At 36.7% G+C, this 12,952-nt stretch overlaps 1 protein-coding gene across 1 annotated transcript in view; it reads right to left on the bottom strand.

Annotated features, from left to right (window-relative positions):
- The window catches only part of Trpc5 (transient receptor potential cation channel subfamily C member 5), a 139,263-nt gene that overhangs the window by 818 nt on the left and 125,493 nt on the right, over positions 1–12,952 (bottom strand). Inside the window, exons 7-9 of the mRNA XM_048336121.1 lie at positions 3,991–4,194; positions 3,709–3,750; positions 719–808 (exon numbers count right to left, since the gene is read on the bottom strand). Of these exons, the coding sequence (XP_048192078.1) occupies positions 719–808; positions 3,709–3,750; positions 3,991–4,194 (336 nt within the window). The remainder of the gene's footprint in view (positions 1–718; positions 809–3,708; positions 3,751–3,990; positions 4,195–12,952) is intronic.

Genomic DNA, 12,952 nt, shown 5'->3' with positions numbered 1-12,952 from the left:
CTTGGTCTTCAGTTCAAAGATGGCACATTGGATACTCTTAGGAATATTCTGAGTTTAGCCTGGTAGCAAACCACAACCTCTATCTACTGGAGGCTGCTCTAATAACCCAATGTATTACCACACTGCCATATGTGCCCTGGAGACAAACTTACTCCTGGTTGAGAATAACTGTTTTAGGTTTATGTTTATTAGCTCTGACTAGTTCAGAATACCTCATATTAGTTCATAAAACTGTATGAACATTTTAATATCTAATGGTAGAGTTTGTTAAGACTTTCAATATAAGAACAGTTAGGATTTGTTTTTTACCTTCACCTTATGTCTCTTAAGAAGAAGGCCTTTAAGTCTGCAGCCATTTTTCCATCTCACCCATCACCGTGACACTTGTTGTGTCATTTAAAGCTTGTGATTCTCACACTGAGAGAAATAACCAGAAAAGTAGAGGAATGTAGTGGACAAGTCTTTGGTTCATAAAACGAATTGGTGAGTAACAAATATTGGTAAAATATAGGCAATCTACTGGATTAAGGATATTATGGATAGGTAAAATTCCATGGACAGAAATCGTAAACAGTGCAAAACATAAATTCTACTTAATAAATGAGAAGTTAGGGCTAGAGTGTAACTCAGTGCTATTGCACTTGTCTAACATGTTTCGGGCAGTGGTTCAATCCCCAGCATTACTGAGAAATATCAAAGGACATCATAATTAAATTACCTTAAAATTTTCTTCTGTTAACCCCTCATTTGTTTTGGAATTTCTTATCATGGCAGCCACATATCTTTTCACTAAATTCCTGATAACTTCCTAGAATTACAGGAAAAAAAATCATAAAGAGGCATTCAGTTTCCTTCTCAAGCTGTCAGGGAAATAATCAACCTACATAGGAAATAAAACATTCTCAGACCATCTGTGCAATACAAAGTCCTCTCCAGTTGTTGTCTATAGTAAGTATTAAGTCCACTGGTTAAATAAGTTATTGCATCTGAATTTGGTGGTAGAATGTGACAGTCAAATCAGATTCAAGTGAAATTAATTTCCATCCAAGAACAAGAGAAACATATATTCCACTTTACAGACCAAGAATGTACTAAGTATTGACTGACTGGCCATTGTAAATATTCTTTCTCTTCAGGCTACATCAAACATTAGTGCTATTAAGGTGAGAGCTTTTCCTTTTGATTAAATCCACAATCACAAAGTCAAGACATTTTAACATTTTTGTGTGTGGCATGGTTCTGGAGTTGAACTCAGGAACTTGTATTTGCTAGTAAGATATTCTCTCACTTGAGGCATGTCCCTAGCTTGGAATTTTTGCTTTAGTTAATTTTTGTATATGAGTCAGACTCAGGGTGTGATGCTCCTGTTAATGAATAGCTGGGATTACAAGCATAAACCACCACACTTGAATTGGAAAAATCTCAATAACCCCCTTCTCCCCCAGTGTGTCCTCAACTCACAATCTTCATCATCTCTGCCTCCTTAGATGAGACATATCAAAGGCATGTGTCACCACACCAGCCTACACTCTTATATTATTTTTACTTAGCCTCTAGGGGAATAGCATATGCATGCTCACTCTGATTTGTGTTAGTGATGGTGTGACAATAGCTCCCACATACTGTAAAGGTGTCCGGCACTATGCTAGGTAACACATGTACCACATCACTCTTGACAATTCTATTAATCAAGTTTTACTATTTCCTCATTTACAGATGAGGAAGCTAAGGCTCAGTAATGTTGAATGACTCTTTCAAGGTTACACAACTAATAAATGTAAAACTTAGGTTCCAGTTCTGCTTTAAGCTGATCTCAATGCCTATAGTAATAATAAGCAATGTTATATTTATTAATTATACTTTTTCACACATTTTATTAGTATATATTAGTAGTACAGAGGGTTTTATTTTGATATGTTCATATATGAATTCAATGTACCTTTTTCAGATTTACCTTCTCTATCACTGTCCCTCATCCTTCTTCCCTTTTGCCTAACCAATTTCAACAAGCTCTACTGTTCCATTTTTCACATGACTACATAAAGTATTTGACCATATTCTTTGCCCTTTCCATTTGCCTGCCTCCCTCCCCCTAGGATACACACTGGACAGAGTCTGTTTTACATTCCTGTCATATGGATTTTTTTGTGCATGATAATTGTTCAAGGGATTTCAACATGCTATTTCACACATGCACGCACAATACCTTATAGAGATTGACTTCCTCAGTCCTTCTCACTTTCCCCATTCCTACTACCCCATAATATTCAGTAGCTTTCAGCAAGTTTCCTTTGTCATCTTCATTCACAGAGGAAATATGCTTCACGGTTCATCCTCTAACATTCTCTTACCTCTTTTAATCCCTTCAAACAGTCACATAATTACAATCAAGTTTATGTGTGTATATACATATGTGTATGTAAATATACACACACATATATACCTATACACATATATACACACATACATATATGTATGTTATACATGCATGATCCTGTGTATGTATATGTTTACCTTTTAAGTCTAGCATCCACATATGAGAGAAAACATGTGGCATTTGTCCTTAAAGATGTCATTGAGGGGCTGGGGATATGGCCTAGTGGCAAGAGTGCCTGCCTCATATACATGAGGCCCTGGGTTCGATTCCCCAGCACCACATATACAGAAAATGGCCAGAAGTGGCGCTGTGGCTCAAGTGGCAGAGTGCTAGCCTTGAGCAAAAAGAAGCCAGGGACAGTGCTCAGGCCCTGAGTCCAAGGCCCAGGACTGGCAAAAAAAAAAAAAAAAAAAAAAAAAAAAAGATGTCATTGAGATGCTCAGCAGGCATATGTTTGTGAGGAATATGAAGCAGAAATTGAAAGCCATGAATCTTGTTTGAGATTAATAATTGTGTAAATAAGAATTAGAAGGAGTAGCAAGAGAAGGGATACTTATCAAATACTGTATTTTATTTCTCTTTGTTAGTTATGGCGTAAGAGGAACAAAATTAGGGACATCACCTGTAGAGTAAAGTTGAATTTCTTTAAGCCTGGAAGAACATTTTTCTGCTTTGGATTTCTTTTGATCAGGAAGGTGAGAGATTATTGGCTCTTATTTGTAATTGGCAAGGGTTGGTCTCGAGATGAGTCACATATTTAGATGTTTGGTTATCTTCTGGCTGCTGGGACAGAAATGCTTATCTATTTGTTTGATTAAAGTCTTGTCATTTAGGAAGAACTAAGTTCCTAATATAAAACTTTTACTTCATTGAAGTTATCTTCCTGTTATATATTCCTATTGTAATATATATTCCCCTTACCCTGTCTTGTTTTGTTCACAGCAGGTTTTACACTTGGAATCACTTAATTTTAATCATTCAAATGGCTTGATAGTAATCTTCATAAGGGAAGACATTGTGTCTTGTTCACAGTGATTGTTCGCAGTGACTTCTCTAATGTCTATTTTAGTGCCTGATGTACAGTATGTGATAAATAGTTGTTGACTGACTGTCCAACCACATACCCTATTTTAATCTAAAACAGGATAGCTTTCCAAATTATGAATATTGCTGATCCAGCTGGGAAAATGCGATACAGCTTGGTAATTCTACTTAGAAATTGCTTCCGTCTCCTATTCTGGTTAAATTTACACAGAGCCAGAGTAGCGTTTGCTTCCATTTCACATAAGTGGCCGAAAACTCTTGCACCTAGTCTTGTGAGAAAGCTTTACCTGATAATGTTGATTTTGTATCAGGCTGTCAGCATGTCGCTCCTGTAATTGAGAATGGATAGAGAGGTTACATCAACAGTCTACTTGCACTTTAATCTACCCACCCATCCCAATATATTTTCAAATATTAGGACAGGAGAATGATGTGAAGAGCTCTTGCCTGATAAATCCCCAAAGCATAAGTGGGTTGTAATGATGTTGTGTAATTAGATAGGGACTGTTAGAAAGGAGGAAAGGGAAGAAAACAGTTTTATTTAAGAAGAAAGTTTTTAAAAGGCTTACCGTGAAGCTTCTCAAGTTGTGCCTTCTCCGTCTACCATCAGGATCTCTTTTGGGGCAGAAAGTATTGTTGAACCAGCTACCAAGATACAGAAATGATTTGGGACTGGGGATGATGTTGAAAGGGGGTGGTAAAGTACCACCTTCATCAAAATAACTCATCCAGAGCTTCGTTCTTGCAAACTTCCATTCAATATCAGCATGATCCTATGAAAGACAGAGGTTTTGTTTAGAGACTGGAAAATTCAAAGTGCACCTATGTCTCATTCTAAACCTCCTCTTTGATTCTGCAGAGGTCAAACCATTAGTGGCTATATAAATTCAAATTACTATACCTGGAATCCTACTTCTGGAAATATATTGTATCATGGCTGAGTAAGGTGATGTAATCCAACAAAAGAAAACAAAACAAGCAAACAAACAAAAACAACGAAGGTTGGGCTGGGGATATGGCCTAGTGGCAAGAGAGCTTGCCTCGTATACATGAGGCCCTGGGTTCGATTCCCCAGCACCACATATACAGAAAACGGCCAGAAGTGGCGCTGTGGCTCAAGTGGCAGAGTGCTAGCCTTGAGCAAAAGGAAGCCAGGGACAGTGCTCAGGCCCTGAGTCCAAGGCCCAGGACTGGCCAAAAAAAAACAAAAAACAAAAAAACAACGGAGAAAAAGACAGGACAATGAGTTCCAGGACAGTATGGGGCTACATAGGAAACTGTCTCCAATAAATTTCTAAAACTCAAAAACATAATAAAATTTACCTATTTTAAGTGTTTTAGCAACAAGTAATATATACACTATGTGAATTAGTCACACCTACATGGTTATATGCTTCTAGAACTTTTAGGGTCTTTATAGATTGTTGTAATCACTGCCAGAATCAGAATATACAACTGTTTCTACATTCTCCAAAATTCTCTACTCTTGCCCCTTTGTTAACCAAATTCTTGGTTACTCCTAGTCCTTGGCAACTTCTATGCTCTTCTCTGTTACTATACTTAGCGTTTCCCAAAATGCCACATAAATATAACCGTGCCATAGAAGCCTTTAAGTTTGAGTTTGGCTAATTTTACTCAGACTTTCCCAGGTCAAATGGGCCAGTCATCTAGAGATGGGTTTTGGGGAAGCTCCTATCCAGTGACTGTCTTGATGCAGTGGTTGTTGTTTCATTTACTTGTTTTTCAAATACCAGTACTAAAAGTCTTATTTTAATGAAAATTCATTTTGTGATTATTTGACACATGATTCCCAGTTCAAATATTTGAATGACAATGGCACTATAAAACCCTATCCATTCCTTTAAAATTATTGATATAAACATTCTGTAGCACTTTTATAAGAATGGAAATTAAAATAATTGCTGCTGAATCCCATTTCTGAATATTACTCAATATTTTTCCATAGATACAGTAACTATTGGGAAAAAGGCCCATTCACATCTTTCTCCCTTTTTATTATCTTCAAATAGTTGTAGAGAGGGGTTTCAATTTAGTATGCCCATATATGTGTACAACATATTTTGATCAGTCACCCCTTCCATCATTCTCCCTCCTTCCATCTATCCCATCTCTACTTGTCTCACAACCCTAGTTCCATTTTCAAATATGTACCTTGTTAGGACAATATTTGCTCACCATTTCTTTCCATTTTCCCACCCCACTCTTTTTAGTCCCTCCCCCCTCAGTTAAGACAAGTTACAGGTTTCTTGATATTCGTTGTGTTAAATCTTTAAGAAATGTATTTAGCTTTTATGTCTAATGCTTATCAAACTTTATATTTGTGTTCTTTTGAGCAGTTTGAAAGTACTGATAATTGAATGCTAAGTAAATTCAGAAGAATAATATTAACATTGTAGATACATGGAATAAAATTAAATTTTATCTTTTGTTATTAAGAAATATGAAAGGGTATTGAAAAACAACAAAAAACTTGAAATTCAAGAATTACATAACATTAGGATAGAGCCTTCTGAGGATTTATAATGGAAATAATTCAAGAGATAATGGAACAACGGAGCTTTTTGCTTTTAAAGAAGACTGTAGTCATTTATTTTTTAAACATATGGTTAATTATGAGTAACAAATCATTATGGCATTAAGATTCCACTAGATACATTTGAATGAATAACTGGATAGTTTTATTTTAAATGTCAGTCTACCATATTTTGGAAATTACATCCTTTGCACTATTTAAACTTATGAAAATTAGATATAGATTGCCAAATACATAAGAAGAGGCATAAATTTTGTTTTTCTAAATTCATCAGTACACATTCCAGCAAAATGTCTGAATGTCCATTATAACCTTAATTTGCATAACTTAAACATATAAATTACACACATGTACACACATTATGGCTATGATAACTACCACTATCCTGAAGAACTGCTGTAGGACAGGATGTTGGTATATGCAATGTAGGATGTAGAGAGGGAGAGGTGGTAGCAGGACAAAATTGAGAGGCATCATGACATTGTCAAATGGGTAGGCGTTTTGGAGTCAAACCAGTGTTTGGAATAAAACTGTGGGTTTTTTTTTTATTATCTGTGTGACTTCAGTCCAATAAATTTAAATATTTTTGATTTATGGCTCTAAACTATAAAATGTGCATAAATATCTACTAAGCCACACGGTTGTAAAAGTAAATGTAAAATTCCTCAGCTACTGCCTTGATAAGAGGTCCATAATTGTTAGGTCTTTTTGTTATTCTGAGCCTACAATTCCAGGAACAAACCTTACATTCCCATTTTTATTTTTGAATAGTCCATAACAGCCAATCTGTCATCCTCAGAAATACATTTGTGTTCTCCAACATAGTTCTTGAAACAAAGTGGGCATTCACTAGGTATTTCATAACATGAACTGAGTTGCACGTACAGTCCCAAAAATCTATCTCAACATGTTCCAAAAGGAACAGCTCCTGTGAACATTTATTTTCTAATATACTTGGATGGATAGCTTTATATCTGTAAACAATCTATTATTAGTACTTATATGAGTTTAGTTTTTAAAATTGTATGTATATTTGTTTTAGTTATGTGTTTGAAACAGAGTCTCACTATGTAGCCTATCCAGGCCATGAACTCATTACTCTCTTATCTCAACCTTTTGAGTACATGTGTTTTAAATATCAGCTACTATATCCTTTAAAAATAATTTTCTAAAGGTCTGGGAGAAATGTGTTTGATTTTGACAATGAACAGAAACATGAGGTGGAATACATCATAAACCATAGGAAACTTTGTTTTTTCCATTTAGAAGGCTTCCTAGAGCTTCTTATAATTTTTGCTAAGTATTTTGAAAAGAGTTCTTGGATTGAACTTGCCATCATTCCATTCCCCTAGTGTTCAGGTGACCTCAGGTTGCAATTCATCCCACTAACAGTCTTTTTCTCTTCATTTAGTATGTCATCCCTTCATTATATAGATAACCCTTTAGGTTTTTATTTCTGTGCTGAGTATCTGCCCAACATTCATCTTTTTTGAATACAGAAAGATGACTGTTCATTGGCGATGGTGGGAAAACCACAAAGAAGAACCTGAATCTTTCCAACACTTGATCTAAATGGAATTGCAGACATCTTGACATGGCTTTTTATAATCACATTTATCTACATATTATCTACATATTCTACATATTATCTACATATTCCCTAAATATATAATGCGAAAGAGGTCTCCCTTTGTTTGCTAGAACTAACCTTTCACTTTACATGATAGATCAATCTGACACAGACTCTTCCTTTGTTTATTTCCAGTGTCTGATGATGTAGACTCCTATTCTCTATCTCACTATCACTTTCAAAACTTTTCTCAGATCAGTCCCTGACTGGATGTTTCTGGAAGGTATAACCTAGAATGCCACAAATAATGTGGTCCTGCCTTTTGCCAACTTCCCCAAGTTTTCATGACTTTGGTGCTACTATAATGTGTACTTAATGACTCATAATCTTAAAATATGTTCTTTATGTGCTATGCTGCATACCTTTGAAGAAGTCAGCTTCCATAGAGCAGGGCAGGGCTTTTATTTGTTGTAGCTTTTAAAAAATTTTTGTGCCAGTCTAGCATACTCTAATTGTACAGCACACCTTCAAATACTGACTTGTTCAGATTCTGAGCACATGGCCATAGCTGTCAAATGAACATGTCTGTTCAATTTCACATTTCTCAACAATCCCAAGCTCAAGGTTATTTTCCTTGCAATCAAACTTCAAGTCCAATTTCATACTGACTTTTGACAGAGTCTTATGCATTCTCTCAGATCTTCTGCAAGCAACCATCTTGCTTAGTAAATTGGAAAACTTTATAATTCAAAGGAATAGTGGCAGGCACAAACTCAGTGAGAGCAGGCAGAGCTAATAATAACCATTAAGGAGACAGACGCTCCTAGGAACCTTGGGCCCTATAACAGGATGGTTGAAGGATATTTTGGGTAGGGGACATTTTTATATCCTTCACATTAATTAGTGACTTCATAAGACAAGCTCTACTTGTCTGTCTTTTGAGGGGAGGCACCTAGCTACTCAGGAGGTAAAGCAACAAAAATTACTGTGATGTGCATAGCCTGAATAGAGTAGAAAGTTCATTTTCATTGACATTTCAAGAAAAGTCTACCTCATTTAGTATGCATTCATCTGATAAAATTCAGAGCATGTTTCTCAAATGTTAGTATGTCTCAGAAGCATATGAAGAAATTGTCAGAAATGCAGATTCTTGGACTTACCAGAAGTAATACATTGCATTTTCTTTTTTTTTAATTGTAAAGGTGATAAGTAGAGGGGAGGTTACAGTTACAAAAGTAAGATAATGAGTGAATTTCTTCTTAAAACTGCTACTCCCTCCCTCATTTTCTTCTGCTTACCCCTCCCCTCTCCCTCCTCCATCTGTATAATTCATTTGCAACATAGTGTCAATTGACTATTATTGTTACATCAGTTCATCTTTTTTTTTGTCAGTTTTGGGGCTTAAACTCTGGGCCTTCAGCTCTTCAGTACAAGGCTAGCTCTTTATCACTTGAGCCACAGTGCCACTTCCAGTTTCCTGGTGGTTGGAGATAAGAGGTTCATGGACTTCCCTGCACAGGCTGGCTTTGAACTACGATCCTCAGATCTCAGCCTCCTGAGTAGCTAGGATTACAGGTGTGAGCCACCAGCTCCTGACTTAGTTCATCCTTTGTCCTGCTGTTCCTGTTATTCCCTATCCTTTCCACTAATCAGATAAGCTTATAAACAAGACAAAGGGTACAAAAAACTAAAACAGAAAGAAAATAGAAATAACTACATACAGGACATCTTTGGAGTTCATTTTGAGTAGTCTAAGAATGAGCTGATTTTCTATCCCCGAACAAGATTCCTTATCTCCTTTCTAGGTTTTCTAGGTAGTTAGCATCTCCCGTTCTAGTCATTCTGGCATCTACTGGAAATCAATTTGATAGGACATGTGTAGTAGAGAGCTTTGGTAGTGACTGATCTAAGCTAAAAAGGAGAATTCATTCTCCAGCTTTAACTCATTGTGTACCCATGGCCGCAAACCAACCTTTCTTTGTGTTCTAGTACTTATGTCTCACATTCCATCTAATCCTTCCCAAACTGCAAGAGCCCCTTTAGTTGATGTGGCAGATACTCCTCCATACTCAACATATATAACCTGTATAATAGAAAGTAGCCATTATGTAGCTTTCCCACTGAACTCATCCTTCAGTATGGAACACATGATAATCCTCCTCAGTTATGGTTGCTAGGTGGTTGGAGTTACTGCTCTGATCATTTGAGGACTTGGTGTGTGGTAATTTTTTTGCTGTTTGCTCATTTTGCACGTGTTGTAACAATGTCAGATCCAATGCACAAACTTAGGTGCCAAACCTCAGGACAAACCTTATACCCATTCTCCTGCTCTATTCTAACTCTCTCATCCTCTCACTTCACTGCTGACACCAATTAGTATCTGCCTCATTGTTTAAAAAATTATCTGAGCTATTTGCATGTAAGAAGAAGAAAACATTACACAGAAGTCCTATTTGGGCTGGATCTTGAGAGACTGGCAGGGTATGAATAGGCAGAAATGGAGGGAACGGACTTTTTAGAAAGAGGCAACAGTAAACAAAGTCATGAATAGTAGAAAGGTTGAGAAGTCAAATGATCTAATCAGCATTTTTTTGTAATTACTTTCAACATGCCACGTGAAACCGTAACTGCTTTTCTTGATGATACTCTTATATCCCCTTCCTGTGGTTGTCCCCGTGCTATCACTGTATCTCATCTGAGTACCCTGGATACTGTACATACTGGTATTAGAACTAGGGAAGGGAAAGGGAATATGAAAATCGAGAGACAAAGGATAAAAAGACAAACGACTCCAAAAGCAATACTTGCAAAACCATTTGGTATAAACCAACTGAACAACTCATGGGGGGAGAGGGAAAGAAGGAGGGGGGAATGAGGGAGGAGGTAACAAACAGTACAAGAAATGTACCCACTGCCTTATGTATGAAACTGTAACCCCTCTGTACATCACTTTGACAATAAATAAGTAATTATTCAAAAAAATAAAACTGTAAGAAAAAATCACTAATTTGTTCATTTACCCAATGGATATTGAGTCTCCTATATGCCAAAACATGTGTTCTAGTTCAGGATGGAGGAACTTCAGCATAAAAGTGTCTGAGTTGATCCGTTTGCCTGTGTAAAATGTATGAAATAAAGTACTGAGGAAAATCTTGTGACATAATGCCTTAGAGGATTCCTTAGATGATGGAAACTTCCGAGAACTTGCAGAACTCTTTACAGCAAAGCCATTAGGAACATGGGTGGAATTAGTTGAGAAGGTTCCAAGTCCCATTCATTCAACCTTCTTTAATAAGGCCGACAATACTTTCTTTTCTTCTAACATGGGAGATTTGTAATATGCCACAATTTCACAGAAAGGATTTTGAGATACATAAATTTATCATCAAGTATGCTTAGCTCACAATTTTATAGGGCCAGACATTCCCTAAATTGAATTACACAGGGAAAACTGTGAAGGAGAAGAGAGAACAAGCAAAATCCTGTAAGAAAACAAAGGTGAAAAGAAAGAGCACTGAGGACGCAGCTCAATACTAGAGAGCTGCCTAATATGTGGAGGACACACACACACACACACACACACACACACACTCATGGGGTTGGGGAGGAAGATAATTTCCTCCTTATTTTGAGTTAGATGTTCTCTCTTTCCTCTTTTAAACAGCAACAGATTTACCATGAAGCTAGGATAATGTGGACTCTGCTGTCAGGGCTCAAGTAAAAGGTAGATAATGTAGTCTGTTGTAACCTTCGATGATCCACTGTGTCTTTTGACTTCTGTGTTATAGCTAAAACACACCTCCTGGCCTGTTCTACCTCTTGTATTGAATGGGGCTATGACAGAGACTACAGTGAACACAGAAGATAGAGGCCTTCTTTACCTTGTTATTACTGTTTGTAGTTTTTCAATAAATTTATTTTGACAATCTCACTGGGCCTACACTGGCCTGGAACTCATGATAAACTGTCAATTAATTCATTATTCACCTGACTCAACACCCAAAGAGCTGGGATTACAGGCATGCCAGGTTCTACAACTACTTGGAAGAACCCTAGTTAATATCAATGACTGAGAACTCACATTTAGTTTTCAAACTTCAAGCGGAAGCCAAGCATGGTGGTATATGACTATTATCTCAGCCCATGGGAAGCGAGGCAGGAGTATGCATTTTAATCTAGCCTGAGCTACAGATCCAGACCTTGTCTCAAAAAACTACAAAACATAAGTAATATAAACTCTCAAGCAGTTCCATAATTCAAGAATATTTGTGTTATTAGAATGATCTAATCATTAGAATCTTACTCCCCAATAATCACCTTTGGGCTATGGATGTTTGACTCATCCACAAGTATTATTGTTTGTATCTTCTAACTAAATAGGGTATCCAAAGAGCAATCTTAGAAAGGACTATTATTCTACATATAAGAATTCTTTCCAAGTCTGAGCTCTAAATTCGTTTTGAAATACAAGTATAGTCATTTTTATTTCTAGAATATTCATTGGTCATTGTTACTTTATGTAGCACCTACATGCATCATTGGCTGTTGTGTAGACCTGACCTGGTCCTTTGATAACATTCTTCTTCAGTGCTTCCAGTCTCTTTCTTGTTGGTGTTCTCTCCCCAGACCTCAGGTACACTTTCCTCGTGGACCCTTCCATTGCATGGCCCCATATGGAAACCTGACCTAAGTAAGGAATTAATTTGTATATATTCTGTTGTCCTAAGTGACTCACAAACTGATCGAATAACATTTGCATCATAACAGGGAAGAAAATTAAAGTGATAAATTCTCTCAATGTCAGTGGGAAGACGTGTGTGTATGTGTGTGTGTATGTGTGTGTGTGTGTACTCTCTGTATGCCCTCTGAAACTTTTAATATTCATGAAGCTTATTAATATTCATGAGATTATCAAAGGAGTCCAGGAAACTCCCTCCAAAATAAAGGGTTATGGTCAGTCTTAAGGCAAAGAAAGAAATGAGATAATGGAGTTGGAAATTGTAGTTTTGTCATTGTAGACTCGTGAGAATGGGGATCAAGTCAGTCTTGTTTGTCTATCATATACTGTATCCCTGGTTTCTGGAATGTAACAGAGCTGGTGGTACCTTAATAAATATTTGTTAAATCCATTGATTTTCATTCAAGAGATAATTTTTAGTTAAGTGGATGAATGAAAGTGTAAAGGCTCCCAGTCAGTAAATGAGACAGGTATTTTCTAGGCTTTGGACCTATCCTGTCAGTCCTATTTTTATTGGACTTATTGAAGAAGAAAGAGAGTTTTTTTTATTTGAAAATACTAGGAACAGAGGGGTAACAATTATATAAATCTGGCAAGGAATACATTTCCTTTTGGACAATGTTTCCCCTTCCCTTGCTCTATCCCAGTTTTTCCCTCCAGTCTCCACCC

Source organism: Perognathus longimembris, chromosome 28 (assembly GCF_023159225.1).
Source record: "Perognathus longimembris pacificus isolate PPM17 chromosome 28, ASM2315922v1, whole genome shotgun sequence".
NCBI lineage: Eukaryota > Metazoa > Chordata > Mammalia > Rodentia > Heteromyidae > Perognathus > Perognathus longimembris.
Note: the sequence above shows the minus strand (reverse complement) of the source record. Positions and strands in the feature narration are given on the sequence as shown.